The 18,487-nt window shown below is 37.6% G+C and overlaps 1 protein-coding gene across 2 annotated transcripts; it reads right to left on the bottom strand.

The window, feature by feature from the left end:
• Window positions 1-3: 3 nt before the first annotated feature.
• On the bottom strand, window positions 4-18,188 carry LOC146458762 (uncharacterized). Of its 2 annotated transcripts, XM_085090359.1 has the most exons (3): window positions 17,952-18,188; window positions 9,717-10,036; window positions 4-4,945 (listed from the first exon to the last, which is right to left on the bottom strand). In XM_085090359.1, exons 2-3 carry the CDS (start codon window positions 10,033-10,035, stop codon window positions 3,924-3,926), a joined length of 1,341 nt encoding a protein of 446 aa, XP_084946485.1. In that variant the 5' UTR covers window position 10,036; window positions 17,952-18,188; the 3' UTR covers window positions 4-3,923. The 2 variants fall into 2 exon arrangements, with proteins under 2 accessions (XP_084946485.1, XP_084946484.1); XM_085090358.1 differs by lacking the exon at window positions 17,952-18,188 and having other exon boundaries at window positions 9,717-10,114.
• Window positions 18,189-18,487: the final 299 nt, after the last annotated feature.

Genomic DNA, 18,487 nt, shown 5'->3' with positions numbered 1-18,487 from the left:
AGCTTTCACAACCATAACAAGTTTTTATTTAGGCATCCAAATCTTTCAAATATATGGCCCCTTACTAACATTATTACAGTACCATAGCCATTATTTTGTAACTAAACCCCTTCCGGTGGCTGGTATATCAGAGCATAATAGGCCTTATTACGGTTTTCGACGCCATTTTGACGCGTAGGTAAACAGGCTTGAAACAACAGTGTTTGTAGGGAAATCCATTGTGAAATAATTTTCATAGAACATCGCTTCTGAAAAATTCATGAATTGGAATCTTTTGGCACTAGGAAAGGAATTTTAAGAAAAAAAAATTGGAAGGATGTAGCTGTGCCAGAAAGGGTCCAGTCGTGTTTTGAACTTTCCATACATTTCCCTGCATTTTTTCCCGCGAACTATTTTAGTAGCAGCTCACGGCTGGTTCAATATACAGACAAATGTATGGAAAGTTCAAAACACGACTGGACGCCTTCTGGCCAAGTTACAACCCTCCAATATTTTTTTTTACAATCCTTTTCCTAGTGCCAAAATTTTCCAATTCGTGAATTTTTCAGAAGCGATGTTTTATGAAAATTATTTGACCTCGGAATTCGAGACAAACACTGTTATTTCAAGCCCCTTTGCCTACTTGTCAAAATAGCATTGAAAACCGTGATAAGGCCTATTCCCAAACCTCTTCAAAAGATTGTCCAAAAAATTAAAAGTTAGCCAAGAAGCAAAACTTTGAGGGCAACTATACAATTTCAAGGACAATCTTTAAGCAAGGGGCATTATCATCTAATACACCAGCAAGCTTTAGAGGGTATTTTTTTTCTTACAACCCTCCAATTAATTCCTTAAACACACATGTGCTTTCTTGTGGAAAAGACAAAACAGCAAGTGATGACCATGGCATGATTGCAGGAAAAAAAATTAAGGCAAGCTGATGCAAGTTTCTTCAATTTTTTTAAACTGTCATTGGAGTTGCACTCGAAGACCTAAATTTGCAGTTGTCTTTCTTTCTTTTGTTTTTTTTCTCGCAAAAAAGGGCAACAGTTATGAAGTCAAATGAGTGTTATCCTCTGGTAACTGTCTGATTTTGTACCATGCGATGTGTTTCATCCAATGAGAATGCACAGAAATTAATTGGTGGGTTATAGAATGAAACATCTGTTAATGGACGCCTCTCACAAATAAAAATAATAACTATTTATTATATTATAAAGAACAATAATAACAAAGTTGAAATTGGCAAGATTTAATTCTTACCTATTAAGTAGCTGCTGGTATTGTGCTTTGCAAAGGGTAAGGTTGATTAATGGAACTGAGAAAACAGACAGCTCCACTGCTCAATCCGTGGCTACATGAACAGTATTCTTTTCTGGCCTAGGCTATATGCTTTTCTATCAAAAAATCATGCTGCTAGCATGCAGTGAAAATCACTCTCACACAGGTGATGCAACTGCTACAAAATTACAGTAAAACCTGCCAAAATTCATAGAGTTGAACGTTTTGACAAAGTGCAGACTTGCTGAGTTTCCTGTGAGAGCAGCTGCACATGCGATGTTCGCTCTGTGCTGATGGACTCTTTTAAACAATAATAATATTACTGCCTTGCCTGTGCAGGTAAAGATTGATTCGCTCATGTAGTTGTGCAGGCTTCAAACTTTGCACGAGCACATACCATCAGCTACACATGCTTCACTTTAGAACACTAATCCATTGTAACTACTGGTGAACTATACATAACCAGTATTCTTGTGGCACGAGACCAGTCAAAAGCCACATTGTTATTTATAATTAACAATATTTCTCTAAATAATGTTATTTTAGACAGAAACAGTCTAACATTATAGAAAATCAAATCCCAAAACTAACACTAATAATAATATAATAATAAATCTTTAAATTTGTTAGAATAAATATATTTTGTTCAGTTTACCAATAAATAAACTATGGTAACAATCCAAAATATAATTATTAAATTCATTTTTCTACAAAAATTTCCTTCAAATAAATTTAAATGCCAATAGGCCATTTCTGAGTTGCTGTGAACCTCACTTAGTGTAAAGTTTTTGTTATGAAAATTAGTTTCCATTCATATGCAAACCAAACTAATTTTCATATGAAAAGCTTTGCACTTAGCCTCACTTTCATAATGAGGTTCACAGCAACTCAGAATTGGCAGGCCTATTATTGGGAAAATTACTTATCCCAAAATTCCTATCTTTAAATAAGCCTTGAAATGTTGATTTTGCCCAATAACACTGTTTAAATGTACATTTCACAGCACAAAATTTCATCCACTACTTCAAAATCTGGCAAACAGTCCCATAAATTGACTTTGACACGTTTAGTGATACAAGAGTTTCAATGTTAAGTTCGAGTTGAGCTCTAAATATGCTTGCGATTTAATGATGACCATATATAAAACCCAAATAAACACGAACCCTAAATATTAATCCTTGTTGTGAACTCAAAACGTCTGGCCTGCACTTGAAGTCATCAAGTTCATAGTGCCAGAAATAATAGACAGTCAGTTGTTGCAATATTTTTTTTTACATAAACAGATCAGAACTGAATTCTTCTCGTTTTCAGGAAACTGGTACTTTCCACCCCAGATCACTGTTTTTCATGGAGAAGATCAAATAACATTTGACACTTACATCTATAATACTTCATTTAAAACCTGTCTATACCAAATTCACCATCACAATTAAGTCTCGATCAATATTGTTGTAACTACAATAACTACTGTGCTTGTTGGGATAATTTAGTACTTGAATCAAGGATTTCTTCCAAACCCATGAAGCTCTTCCAACTTTATTGTGGTTAAATATGCCTCCTTGAATTGCTTATAAGAAGCTACAATGTAGTAAAAAGAGTATTGTTCATTAATCATGAATAGGCCATTTCCGAGTTGCTGTGAACCTCAATATGAAAGCAAGGCTAAGTGCAAAACTCTTCATATGAAAATTAGTTTTGTTTGCATTTGAATGAAAACTAATTTTCATAACAAAAACTTTGCACTTAGCCTCGCTTTCATAATGAGGTTTAAAGCAACTCCAAAATGATCTATTGTTCTGGGCTTTCAATAAGATGCCAAATCTGAACTGCAAAACCCAACTAAGGAATTTTCTTAATTCTTTACTGCACTATCAATATACAAACAAATATACCGATGAACAGTAAACATACAAAGACCAACAAAATGGATCAAAATCTACCAATCACAGGGTGGGAATGTGATCTTTTGACCCAGTGGTGTCTTGCAGTGAAATGAAATGGTTGGCCATTTAACCTTGAACTACAGAGTCACTAAATAAAAGGTACAAGAATTAGGCTTAATTGCATTAATTTAAAGACCTCAATTCAAAGACGGTTTCAAACAAGAAGTTTGGCCCCTTATAAGAGAGGATCTGGCCTGGAAATTCTCATCTTCGATTCTCCAATCTACCTCTGGTCTAAATATACACAACTGAAAAACAACATTACCCTATGTACATTGTGTATCTCATAAGATGACAATCAGAGAACCTTGAAATTTGGGTTGATCAGTGTGGTGTTAGAATTAACCAAATTTATGTAAATTTCTATTGGTTTACACCAAAAGTGCAAGATTTGGTGTCCATAAATAATATTTATGTTTCACGAAGAACAGATTGAATTAAATAAATTAAACCAATCAAAAGAAACCAAGTACACAATTTGGATGCTGGTAGATTTAATGTGAGTGCACCCTGTTTGATAATTTGAGAATCAACATTTTATAATCTTGCACTGAGAAAATTAAAATAATAATTTAGAACTCACCCAATCCTTAAATTCTTAAAAAATTAAGCTCCCGTGGATTTGTGATGTTTAAGTCAAAATTTCAATGAAGACCAAGATTTAGACAATATTCAACTCTCTCCTTACCAGTGAAAATTGATAAGCTAATTCAGAATTTCCTAACCAATTGCATGAATTCCCTCCCAGATTAGAGGGGAAATACACTGAGCCTTTGTGGCAGTCTCCTTGAGTTTCTGGATGATCTCTATGTTAGCTTCATAGAATGTCTTGGACCTGTACACGACATTGTGCTTTTTACAGAGTTCCTGGACTTTGGTTTTTGCCTCACGCAGCCTGTGGCGCGGCAGTCTTGGAAAGAGGTGATGCTCAATTTGGAATTGTAGCCCCCCATGGACGAAATCAAGCCACGGATAACAATCGATATCCATTGTTGTCGCCAGCTGGGAGAGAAGGAACTCATGGTCACTGTCCTTAAATGCATCCATAGGATGGCCATGATATGTTTCCATGGAGAAATGGCTCAGAGTTATCTGGATATGAAGAATCCCCGCAAGGAAATGTGCAATGAATACAAAGATAACCAAAGCTGTCCAACTTGGTAGAAAGGAGCACAGGTAGATGTACCATGTCCAGAAGAATGCCAGGCCAAAAACTTCAAGATTTTTTACCCGTCCAGTTGGTAATGAAAACACCAACAGAAAACTTTGTACATACAAATTGTACCGTGCAAGGCCCATAATCAAGTAGTAGAGCCAGTGCTGGTTAGAAACGAAGAACTTGGCGAGTCTGTCAAAGTAGAGGGTCTTCTCGTGATACATGGACCTCACTGACTTGAAAAATTTGTCTGTGATGGCTAACACAGGAAGGTGCTGAATATCAGGATCAAATTCCACTGAATTTGTGACAATGTGATGAGCGTTGTGGCTTTTCTTCCACCAGCCAATGCTGATTCCTGTTGTCATGTTACCGACAAATATGCCAATCCAGTTGTCCATCTCAAAATTATGGGTGATAGCTGTGTGACCAGTATCATGTCCAACAAAAGCCATTTGTTGCCAAAACAGGGCCATTGTGACTGAAGAGGCTACTTGTATGTAAACATTTTCGCTGAATACAACGCCATAAATTAACAGAGCAAATATAAGGCTCAAGTTGATTGCCTGCCTGAAGTAGAACCAATCTGATGCAATGAAAAAAAAAAACACAACAATTGTTATTTAAGAATTGAACTCAGCAGATAAGGCAAGTGATCAATCTTCAGGTTCAAAGGTCAATGACAGATTCTTAATACTGCGCATATGTTGTGGTTCAATTTTATCCTTGGTTTAAATTTTATTTTCCATTGTTTCAAACTCATTATCATACATTACAATGCCCAAGAACAATAGGAAGACAAAATTCAAACCAAGGATAAAATTGAACCACAACACATACGTTCTGTGCATCTCAAGATACTTGGGTTTCCTATGGGTGGTGCCTACTAATACAGGGATATTTTTTGTGTGCTTTAAAACTATGTGGAGAAAGCAGAACAAGTGCCCTTTGTATCCAAAGAGAAAATTTCTGGGTAACCATGCATTTTTCAGAGATGATAAAGCTTCACTTTGGAAAAAAACTCCATACATTGCTTTGTATTTTACTGTTTTTTAGAACAATTGTTGCTTAATTATCTCTAAAAATTGCGTGGTTACCCCCAATTTTCACTTTGGACTTCAATAACCCTTGCTAAGGTCTGCTTTCCCTTCATAGTCATAAACCACCCAAAAATACTTGTTTATTAGTAGGCACCGTCCTTAAGGCCCAACAGTAGTCAGCATCTAATTTCTCTTTACAATATTACTCCTTGATTAAATAAACAGTTTATGAGAATAACTAACATGATCAGTACATGAAGATAAAATGCCTTGATGTTCAAACAAGTTCTTCTAACTACAGTGACAAAAATATACGGAGAGCCGTGAAGAGAATCTGCATGCCGATATCGGAACTTAAAGGGATATCTACACCAACTACTGTTATTTACATAATTTAAAGGGGCCTGACTGTCATGGCGATTTTGCTGTATTTTGGTCAAAACTGCTCATAACACAAATATTTGAAAAAGAACATGTTTTGTAACATGGAATTGCTTTTACAACAGCAAGAAGAAAATATTAAGGTTTTTCTTGTACGAAGAATTTGGGCCAAAATCATTTTTTGGGCAACTTCTCTAAAATACACAGGAAGAACTTGAAAAAAGTTGCAATCCACTTCCATCCTCGCCATCCATAGCCAAACATAATTAAAAGTAGTTTCTGTGTACTAGTAGAGTTATTTTTAGTTTTTTATTTTACCATTATTTTAACGATTCCATTGAAACAAATACGCTTTTTGGGTATTCACAGTGACAATAAAATTAGGTGACACTGCCTGTTTAAGGTGCATTCGATTGATCCTATTCTGGAATAGGAATACACATGATGACAAGAAATCCCTTTATAAAAGGCTCTTGGTGTTACTGGAGTATAAAATCACTCCAGAATAATTTATCAGTGTCAGCAAAACTTTGCAGAAATGTCTTCCCGGATGTACTTAAATAGAGAAATCTTTAACAGCTGTAAGCTATTCTGCTGATTTCTTATTTTGGAATACACTCAATGGAACGCGACCTAAGTTGAGGATTTTTTCGAACACCTTGTTTCCTTGTCTTGCAGCTTTGTCTGATATTTACAAGTAAAAGATACCAACTAATTTCTTTTCTGAGTGACTGTGAGAGGGAGGAATTCTGAAAATCAGACAAACTGATTGTGCAGCTTCCTAAAGCAGATATTATAGAATTGTTGAGATCAACCTAATAGAGTGTTTCGTATATCTTCATTATATAAGTTGTATTTCCTCAAAGATTAACTTCCATATATACATGCTGTTATAAGTACCCTCCCCTGAAGAAATGCCCAAATAAGTGCCCCCTTAAATAAAAATAATACTGATATTTGGTCAGAATGCTCTCTTCACTGGCTGCGGTTTTCAGAGGTCTTGACAAATAAGCACCTGGTAAATAATATTATTATTATTTTGATTTTTGAGCTTAAGAACAAGATAAGAAGAGCCAATTTGAATACAACCAAAAAAATAATAAAATGGTAGCTACTTTGGAATAATTAAGCTCTATGATTGCAGCTAAGAAAATAAACATGACTACCCATCGTCACCACCAAATATACAAGCAAACAATTCTTAGAAACACTCAGAGCTGTGTTAAATGTAAGTGAAATGCATTTAAATAGAATAATGTCACAAATTGCTGTTTAATATTTGTAGCCAATCACTACGATGCAACTGAGTAGGCACCTGCAACTTTATATCCAGGGAAGTTCAGAGAAGCAAATAATGATTTAAGCAAACATAAATCTTTGAGAAAACCCCACAATGTGCCCTCTGTAATCATCATCATCATTGCCTTTGTTGTGGTCGTCTCCTTCTCCACCACTGGGTAATAATTAGCGCCTCTGCATTATTCAGAGAATATTTTCTTTTCTTTTCTGATAAGATGGCAGTAAAAATAAAATTTGAATACCTTGCTAAAGGGGAGCAGGGATGGTGCAGTGATGAGAGCACTCGCCTCCCACCAATGCGACCCGAGGGTTCGCTTCCCAGACTCAGTGACATAGGTGGGTTGGGTTTGTTGTTGGTTCTCGTCCTTGCTCCGAGTAGGTTTTTCTCCGGGTACTCCAGTTTTCCCCCGTCCTCTAAAACCAACACTTTTAAATTCCAATTCAATCTGGAAAGTGTCCCAATTAGTGCTCTGCATTAAATACATTGACACTTAATTAAATTTGCCAATGGTACATGAATGGTATTGGAAATCAGCGCCCAACTTTCCAATTAAATTTTTCAAGCTTTCAAAGACAGAAATCGGAGTGACAGAATAAGGATGATGGAAATCTGGCTGTCTTAAAATCATGACTGTAAAAAAGTTATTGTCAAAAAAACCCATCCGCAAAGCAATCTAGTAGTACATGGCCTTCAAGCCATATATAGCTCTCACTATTATTGCTGTAATCACACTTCATACACTAACCCTAGCCTATTATGCAATGAAAGTCCGTATAATTACATTGAGTTCTTTCCATAGTGATTGCACAAAACCTCATGAGGCACTCATGCTTTCGACACCAACATTAACACTATCATTTTTACACTGCCTCATTCACTGCCACTAAATTAAATGTACTGGTAGGTATTTCTACTTTCAACTAACTTTAATTAAATTTTCTAACAACGGCACCTTTACTAATTAAGATTTCTCACTGTGACCATAGTAAGGATTAATTTAAAACATTTCCCCAGCTTGCAGATCATCATCTTATCTGCAGCAATCTTTGCGACCTCTGAGTCAGGTAAATCTTCCAACTAAAACATTTCAATTAATTACAGTTTATGAGAAGAGAATAAGAAGGAAGGAAGCCTTTGATTAGTGCATACTATCCAATGAAATATGTGGGCTTCCATGAGATTTGCTAAAATTTTCTGCTTTTTATTTTAATTATTAAGGACAAATTCCAGAAAAATATTGACAGTTGTCGTGCTAAAAGGTTCTCAAAGGATTGGTAAAAATTAAAAAAAATAACTGAATGATGCTTTTCATTGTGGTTTTAAACGTGCTAATTCTAATGACATCTAACACAACTGCTTACAATTTCGAACACATCTTACTGAAGACTTGGTGACTTCAATGTTACATAATCTGAATTATCTGCATCAGAACACAAATTATCTAGGACTTTTAACTTGAATGAAGCAAGAGATAAACATTACAAAATATACTTTGCCTCATAAGCTTGCTGGCTCTAAATAAATGCATTTCTGTCTCAAATAATATATAATATAGATATATTACTGAAAACATCTTTTCATCTGACCAAAAACAATCATAACAATGAATTACTTATCATGAAAATTTTTATCTGAAAAAATGCAAATTTTTGCTTTTCAATTTCACTAAAACTGTCAAGAAAATAATCATTTTTTTATCTATTATCCCGATAATTTTGGGCAGCAAGCTTTTATATCGAAGACAGCCGCTAAAATAACTTTTCACAGACAAACAATCAAACGAAACCCGCCTGCAGCCATTTCTCATTATTAAATTATGTATGGTCGTTTACACTCGGAAAAAAGAGTCTGCATTTGATTTTGTACATATACACTGGTCCTTGTACACGTGGTTCTGACATGTTAAAATATCACTGAAAATCACATCGACACTGTTTGCCCAAGTACTAGTATCCCAGAAGCTATGATTTTGGGAACACACCTTTAATTTAGCTTTTTAAAATTTGAACCGGCTGTTTTATGTGACGAAATCGACATTTCACAATGTAAGTTTATGAATTCTCACAAGAGCTTTTATTCCCAATGTTTGCTTGTAACTGGTTTAAATTTATTCACATATCAAAACGAAACAGATGAACAACCACTCCCAAAACCCAAGCTCTATTTGGTTTTGACGAGAGAAAATTTTAATCCGGACATTAGTTGTCAATGAAAGAGACAGGAAGGAGAAGCCATTTTATGAACCAAAATAATGCGAAGTCGACAGCCATTGTGCGAATTAAAATCGAGAATCTTCTCTTAATGGTACCCCGCCATTTCACTTAGATTGAATTTTACAATAAAAACACAGCGACATATGCCGGGGAAAGCGCCAATGTAAGCTTAAGTCTTACAATCACAGAGAAATTTTTAGTTTTTACTACCGGCTTGCGATTAAAAATAAGCTTAAAGTTTTTGTAAAATGAACGAACCGGGTTTTTTCACCGCTACAAACGATAAAATCCAGAAAGTTTTCCCTGATTTTAGAAACTGAAATATACCCGTCAGAATCACTAAAAAGTCAACCAGCTATCTGACATAACCAGCAGCTTTCATGTATTACAAACAAATTGCAAAACGACAAAAGATCAACTTACAATCAGTGTCAAGGCAGAGCGCAAGTTCTTCCCTCACTTTACGAAAGTCCTGGTCCAGAGTAGACGTCTTACATTCGTCCTTCACCTCGCCAATTTTAAAAGCGGGCAACTTCTTTTCTGTGACAGTGGGAAGATGAAAAGCTTTGAAAACATCTGTACAGTCATGACCGGCCATGTAACGTATTGGAAGTTCTCCACCGGGATGATAACGAATCCAGCGGCTCAGATCGTACACTCCGCCATTGATTACTACCCAGTAGTCCCCATCGCTGTTGTGCTTCTTCACCTCATCGAGGCTATAGTACTTCGCTTTCTTCATTCTGAGGAAACAGAGACGAAAAACTTGTCAAACCCTCAAAATGCTGCAACGAAGCCTTCCAGTGCCCTAGGGAAACTCATCTCACCTCATCCTTGCAGCCGGCGACGGCTGGCTTTATATCGTAAATCGCACGCTGATTGGTTTCAAACAGTCGTGCTACGACCTTCAACCAATCACAAGCCAGAACACTGAAAACACAACTCGATGTGGAAAACCATGGCAAAGAATGGTCTAAAGTCTGGAATAAGGACACGTGCTCGGAATATATATATTTTTTTGATTTGATCAGTGCCGTGCGTGCTTGGCTTTTACTGTACCGATATAAAACGATATTTTACAGTCGGTTTTGAATGACTATAATATAAATAGATTATTGAGGATAATTGAATTTTCTTATTTCCGCTCACGAAGCTAATATTACAACCTGTAATTTATGTAAAAGTGGTGTGATTCAACTGCAGCCAATTGAAGCGGAACAAAGGGCAAGTTCTTGAATGGTCTGATAACCCCACCAACCGACAGCATAATGAATGCTGGATGGAAGAGTGTGTCTGACTTCAGAGTTTCAATATATACTGAGAAATTACTTGCTATATCTAATTTAGACGGACATGGAACGAAATCTAACAGAAAGCTTACAGATGAAGCTTAAAGTTTTCATTTTTTTTTCTGACTGTCATTGAAAACGTGCTATTGCATAACATAAATAAAGCGATGAACACAAAGTTATTTAATAAACGAGTAAAAGCAACATACAAAGAACTACCATTTCAGTAGACAAACACCATGAAAGACAGACAAACTCGTCTTTCGGGAATGATCGAAGTGGCACGTGGCTGACTAGTTTGGACACACACTATCGAAGACAGACAGAAAGAAAGAAAAAAAGAAAGAAAGAAAGAAAGAAAGAAAGAAAGAAAGAAAGAAAGAAAGAAAGAAAGAAAGAAAGAAAGAAAGAAAGAGAGAGAAAAAGAAATAAAAGAAAGGGAGAACTGAGCTGAAATTTATTTCTCCTCGGAATTCCATCAATTCACAGAGTGATTGCTTGGTTTTCATGGAGGCTAGGCTGTTAGGAAAAGTTATCCATTAATGGTAGGCTCAAACTCAAATTTAATCCGCACACCGTAATGGCCGTTTGATTTAGCTGACTCAAATTTCTGCAAGGCTGATGGGACTGCGTAGAAAACTTAACACGACAGCGACATGATAGAGACCAAACCGAGAATCAACAGAATGCGGCAACCGTGGACAGCTGTTTCGAGCTGGTTGGCTCTCGTCAGCACGGTGTAGCACAGTAAAAAGTAGAACTACCAACGCGAGTCGAGTGGACTACCAAATGCACGTGGTAGTGGTCGGATGGGCCCAAATTCAGACATCCGTCCACGTTGATTTAATTACGTCCACGTTGATTTACGCCCTCGTAAGATTGCGTAAGCACCCTAATTCCAATAAGCGCCCCTATTTTGTTTCAGTGATAGCACACATTCACTGCTTCAAGGAAAAGCAGCCTTGTCAAGCAGGATTAGAACGGCTTAAGGGGGCACTTAACCTTAATTTGAATGAAATTTGAAGAGGTTTTAAGAATGGATAGAAGACAGAAAATGATTTTTGGAACACTAACAGACAGTTGATACCCACGCAAGAGCACCCCAGGTTGCTAGTGGACTAACTTGGTGTCCGTCTATTAATCATAACTACAAATTCTAATTTTAAAACTTCACTAAATCTGCAATATAAAAAAGAGCAAGGCTGATTTCACGGTCATGGAAGTATATTTTCCAATATTTCGAAAGGCACGGCCTTTATTCTTCAGGGTATGAAGAAGAAAGGCCGTGCCTTTCGAAATATTGGAAAATATACATACTTCCCTGACCGTGAAATCAGCCTTGCTCTTTTTTTTAGATTATTTGCTTTATGATCCCTTTGACGTGTCTTTCCATTGATGCCAGTCGGTATTTATATCGTCATTGGCTGTGATCGAAGAGAGTGTAAATTGCTGACAGAGCCGTACGCAGACCCTCAAAGTCGTCTTTTGCATAATGGTAGACAAATCTCAGGGTTTTTGGTGGGGCTTTTATAAAGGCGTTAAACTGGAAAATAATGATGCTATGGTCTGTAAAAATCCCCGTATCTTTTGGAGACAATAAGATCGGTTACACTGACGCGGTTCGGCACGCTCGCGATTACAAGGTCAAGTATGTTGTTGCCACGAGTGTGACTTTTTTTATTGAGTTGTGTTAAGAGGTGGTCGGGTAGGATTTCAATAAAGGCTGGTTCGTTTACACCCGATGTGCTGTTAATCTGATGGAGTCCCGGAGGATATCTGGCTAATTAGTCACCCGAAATTACCACATTGTCGAACTGGTCACAAACTTCATGCAGAAAATTATCGAATACATCCATCAAACTTGGGTCTTCATTGGGTGGCCTATAGCAAAAACAGAATAGAATTCTTTGACCTGCAAGCGTAGTAATTTTGGCAAAAATGATCTCAAGTTGTTGCAACTCGGCGTCCGATTCAGGTTTAAATTCCTGGACAGCTTTGAAGGAGGCTGTTTTGATTGCGATAAGAACTCCACCACCACCTCGATCAGACCGATCTCTCCCAAATATTTTAAAGCCAGAATGCAATATTTCAGAGTTGCTGATATTTTGGTTCAACTATGTCTCATTGACGCTGTAAAGTCAGAGTTTTCAGCGTACACCAGAACCTGGAAGCGATGGAGGTTACACACGGATTTTTAGTTTGTTGTGCCGCCTTTGTGATAACCTTTGAAGCTTCTGGCATTCATCACGAGGCAATTGATCTTACCAACAGTGTTAGTCGAAGCAGAAAGGGGTCCAGTGTTAGGATTGATGTCACCAGACATCAAGAGGCGAAAGGTAGCAAATGAGTTGTCGTAGTAACAAACGTGGCACATTTTTATTACATGACACAGTACTAAGTGTTGACTTGACAACCAAAAACAAAAAAATAGCAACGGCTTTCACGCGCTTTTCGAGTGACGACCTGATTCCCTTAACAACAATCCACCGGAGGAGCAACTGTTTTCGGGAAAACGGCAACAAAAATGGTAAGAATGAAATAAGGTAAAAGGAGTCCAAGACATGCTTGCGGTACCTCCAAGACTACAGGTCGTTTGACCACGAGCCATCCTTCAGTCATTATATCGTTTTAGCCCGTGCGCATGCTCAAACCCCAAAACGTACCATATGGAAGACAAAATGACTTTATTGTCATATATATACATGGCTGAATCTCAATTTAAGTCAGTAAGGTGGAACTGAGGTGCCAACGAAGGAGATCTGTATCATATGGTCTAGGGACCGACTTTTCTCTCCCTCACTGTCTTGTCGGGGACAGCAGCGCGGAACCATCTCCAGCTGGCATAAGCGAACCGCGGGCCGAAATCTCGTGGTGCATCGTCATGGTACAACGCTCCGGCAAAGTGTCCAGAGATACCGCTGTCGGCTGTATTTTTCTCTCTTCTTCAGCCATTTTTGATATTAAGGCCGAAGACACCGTAGGGAAAGAAGCGTTTAATTCATGTCCCTTGTCGTGTCCTTGTCAAATTGTCGACGGTATTGTGTACCTTTCATAATATTTTTAAGCCAATTCCGCCCATTTAACACACGTTCCCTTGAAAATATAACATTTCCTGGCGCGCTACTTGCCTTCAAATTTCATTGGTAAAGACGGTGTTAGAGCGAAAAGTCAAATACGACTTTTTGTGAGCCTGACAGGGGTCCTGACAGGCAGGAAAAACAAGCTAGACATTTTTTACCCAGCTAGAACCAGTGTTTTAATAAAAATTCTCAGCAAGCTAGCCACAGTCAAACCTCCCGTAAGCGACCACCCAAAATGTCAAGCCCAGGTGGTCGCTTACGAGAGGTCAGACCTCAAGGGGTCTAAATTTTGAATTTTGAAAACATTTTTAAACTTTCCAAAATGATATTGGCAAAGAATTTTAGTATCCAAGTTAATGGTTTGCCTGTGAAAAATCACCTAATACGGCGAATGGGACAAGTCTATTTGGGGAAACCCGTTACCTCCCTTGTGACATTCATGTCTCCTGTACTATCCAAGAATGTACATGTGATAATGTTACAAAAGCAAATTGTCAAATTCCCAACACGGGAGGTTAAAAACAAAAGAAAATTGCAAATTGTCATCTCTAAAAGTGCTCGCGGTCGCTTACGAGAGGTTCCAACTGTAGTGATTTGACTGGGGAAAAGTTTTGGTATTTTGGAAAACTGGTCGTTTAGGAGAGGTGGTCGCTTACGAGAGGTGGTCGCAAGGAGAGGTTTGACTGTACAGACTGTATTTAGAAACTTTCCAGCCAGTTAACCGTCTAATGCACTCAGTTCCCAGCCAGGTCTATTCCAGCCTGCAGAGCGGGTTTTTAAGGCGAGCGGCCCCATCACATACTCCTGCCTACTGCTAGGATTGGAATGTCAATGTGTGACATATGCGCAATGGAAATAATGTGATGGAATATGTTAAGCCTGGGCCCAGTTGCTCGAAGCATGGTTAGCGCTAACCCGGGTTAAAAACCATGATAACCTATAGGTTTTAATACTTCTTAACCAATGGTTAGCGCTAACCATGCTTCGAGCAACTGTGCCCTGGTGAACGAATCAGAATGATGTATTATTCAGTGAGTGATACAGGCAAACTCGGAAAAAGGAAATCCGAGTGCTCCTATCAGGAGTCGAACCTAAGACCTTCCGATTACTAGTTCCAGTTACTAGTTTAATGGCCTTAGCTCCCACGAGTCTCCTGTAGCTCAGTGCACGTGGTAGAACATCTGAACTAGTTATCGAAAGGTCTTAGATTCGACTCCTGATAGGAGCACTCGGATTTCCTTTTTTCGAGTATGCCTGTGTCACTTTAAAAAATACATCGTTCGCATAATTTCATTATCTTGTGAATTTACGGTCTGTAAACTTAGTTCTACTTCATCTTTGATGAAAACAACGGAAACTGACAATTACGTAAGGACTGGCTCAAAATCGAACGGAATATCAATTGAATTCAATACAGGCATTGACTTTAAGAAAACTGGATAAAAAGTATATAATTACAGTAAACTACTCTACTTGTGAGTCTTCTCTACCTAAGATGAAAAATTCTGACTTTGACCCTTAACCACTTCCACTCACTTAAAGTTCACCGGCATAATTCAGCAATACTCGCAGTCACGGCTTGTTATTGTATGGGGACTTTGCTGATGTTGTCTTAGTCTGCAGAACAGGCGTTTTTTGAGTTTTTCAGGTTGCAGGCTTGTGTTCTTTGTGAGAGGTACTGTTTTGATACTCAGATTCTTCACCAGAAATCTGTGACGAAGCAGATTTTGTAGAATAAACAGACGCCAAGGTAAGCGTTCAGCTTGCTTTCAGATTCTCGTCGGAAGTGAGCCCTTCTCAAGCACGGCACAATCATCATGAGTTCGGAATTCAGACGTAACGAATTCTTATTTTTATCAAAATTTTCACCAGTGAATGGAACCTTGTTTCATTTTTCTTTTATTGGTAGAACCACGAGTAGTTGTAAAACACCTACTTTTCGCATATGAACAGTACTTATGTTCCAAAAAAAAAACCAATTAACTTTTAAGGCCATTTTCACATCAGATAAATAGAGCTACCTCGTACTCCCTAGAAGGTGAAATCGCTAGATCAAAAGCGACTAACTTATAAACTAAGTTCATATCGAAAAAGATTTTAGTTTAAGGCCGAAGAAAAAACAAAATCTAGCTGGAGATAAGAGAGCTAATGATAAAGAACTTAGAAGGTGTCAAGATGTAATTTATCGCTTATGCGAGTTTCGGTCGAAAAGAACGAACCCTAACCCGAATTGAGATCACCTATTGCTCCGATTTTACAGCTGAAAAACACCTTTTAAGGATGTAATGAGTTTCGTGGTAAATTAACGACCTTATGTCAAATTACCAAAAAGGGTAAAAAAGAATGTCTTACTTTTCAGTATAAGTCTTCATTAAGAACCGCCATAAGCTACGGTTTTGAAATTCTTTCCTAATAAATTGAACGACCTTATAGATTTAACCCAATACAAACAGTTAATATACTCAGTTATTTTTAAAATGCGAGCACAGAAAACGCCAAGAGAGAGATAAGATTGTCCTCCCATTTGTTTGTATAAATTGGCGACACGTGTCCACCGCCTTTTGATCTACAAGTGTACTGTAATTATGGCAATTGCTGGATTTAAAGTTCAGAATGATGCCACCTTCTCTTTAGTTTTCCGCGCAGAGAATTTAAGCCCGTGAATCCTTTAATGTAAATAATGTTGAGCAAATGTAAATATTGTGAAGTAATTTTGTTAACGTAAATAATTTTGAGCAAATGTCCCGAAAGCAATTAGAAAGCAAATAATATAAGAACGCTAGGCGTTGGTAAAATTGGTTACTTTGTAAAGGGACTATGTTACCCCAGGCGCATGCGTACGTTGATAAGAAGTACTTTGAAATCGTTGGCCCAACCTTTTCAAACACCATCTGTTTCAATCGCGTTAATCTTCGAAAAGTTATCTGAATATTTTACTTACAAACCTTCTTTAGTAATCACAGAAGCTTTTTGTTGCGATATTTTTGAAAGTTTTGCAATCCCACGACGAGTTGTATGCAAATTAGTCTCAACCAGACTCCACTGTGCATACGCCCCAGCTGACATCATTTAACATTCGTCTTTTAACAGGAGACAAGGGAGGAGATAATTACTGCTATTGTTGTCATGGATAAAAAATGACCGGCTCTTCTTGCTTTTAACTGCTTTCACATGTCACAATTGAAGGATTTCCAGTACCTTTTTGGGTAAACCGACCAACATTTAGTTGTAAATTAAAAACAGCGACGATCAATTGAAAAGAATTTGAATTATCATCTGTCGTATTTGCAAGCTAAATAGTTTAAACGGGAAGAAATTAAACAAAAACCGGAAAACTGAAGGCGTCTCAGCTCTCACCGGTTAGGAGATTAATAAACGAAAATTTATTCATCAGATTTTTCTCTGCCATATATTTATATTGTATGTATTCCATATTTTGTCATGAACTGCAGGAAACTTTGATGGAGATATTGTTTCTCGTTATGAAAGCTCATCTCGACTTTCTTTTCGTTCCTAAAACTGGAGTGGCACTTTGGTTTCATTCCTCAAAAATGCAAATCAAAACTTCCTTGTGTAACCCAAACTTATGGAAACCACCAACGCCAGTTTCGAAGAGATTCGGTGTAAAACTAAAGCAATTCCTTGCTGAGGTACTCCACGCTTAAATATAATTTTGGTGATTTAAATACAAACGAGGATTTATGAGTGTTAATGAACGCTGTCCTACGGGAAATGCGAACAAACAGGAGAGGTGAATCTGGCGAAACATTTAACTGATTTCAGGTGCTTTCGCAGCGACGCCCTGAAGCAGTAAATATTATTCAATTTTTATTTTGTCTTCGCCAGTCAGCTTTACTGTCAGACCATTGACTAATCGCTTTAACGTGATTGCATGAAAATAAGATTTCTTGGCTTCATGAATCAGTCGGAAGGATGCTTATTAAAATAGATTTCGCGATGGGCGATGGCAGTTGCCTAAAGTTGAATTGCTTTTCAGCGTGTTGTTAAACTAAATAAATATATGCTGAATTACTTCGTGTTCATCGAATTCTGCTTTAAAAATCCCTTATTTTGACACCTTCCCGGCATCAATCGCCGATAGCGCTGTTAATCATTTTGGCTGAGTTGCATCGCCCGATTTTTAAGAAGAAATACTTCCAATTTATTTCACAAAAATACAATTTTTACAGACTGATTGACAAATTTAACTATATTGTACGTATGACTAGGAAATTTAAATTCAATCAGTCAATTTGCTGAGAAGATCCCAGTACACAGATCGAGCTTACCTCGAAAATCGCTTGAAGAAGAAGGCAACCGGTGACTGACAGAGTGTTTTTACTTGGCTTTGAGACAGTTGTCGCCTGTGATCAAGCTCGGAAGGCAAGCTTTTTGCCAACAGGATACGTAAAAGGCCAAGACAGACGAAACCGACAGAACAGAATAAATAAGGAATTACTACATATTTGGTTTAAAATGGGCAAAGATCTGCTGTGATGTTTTGTTCCAATCGCCAATGAGGCGAGTCTGAGAAATATTCTATTAAAACCACCTGTTCTGACGGGATTAAAATATGCACCGCAAAATGCCTCTCAGTTGCACAATTACAATAATCTGGCGGCAAGATTTCAGTTTGCTCGAGGGAAGTTTCCGTACGAGCGCGCTCCTGGTTCCAGTCTGATTCCGGATTTTGCTCCTGGTTCCAGTCTAATTCCGGATTTTGTTTACAATTATCCGTGCGAGTCCTACCCCATGGCTTGCGATCAGATTTCACGGCATCTCATTGTTTGCTATTTCCATCAATTTCTATCACATACTGCACCTT

This window comes from Pavona decussata, unplaced genomic scaffold (genome assembly GCF_977016875.1).
Source record: "Pavona decussata unplaced genomic scaffold, jaPavDecu1.1 SCAFFOLD_229, whole genome shotgun sequence".
Taxonomy (NCBI): domain Eukaryota; kingdom Metazoa; phylum Cnidaria; class Anthozoa; order Scleractinia; family Agariciidae; genus Pavona; species Pavona decussata.
This window is presented reverse-complemented; position numbering and strand designations above follow the sequence as displayed.

What these genes read in the sequence shown, in the direction of transcription:
- LOC146458762 (XM_085090359.1), bottom strand. Translation starts at nt 10,035, where the DNA reads ATGAAGAAAGCGAAGTACTATAGCCTCGATGAGGTGAAGAAGCACAAC. An exon ending in GCTCTGCCTTGACACTGATT is followed by an intron (nt 4,946 to 9,716) that starts GTAAGTTGATCT and finishes TCATTGCATCAG; the next exon opens with ATTGGTTCTACTTCAGGCAG.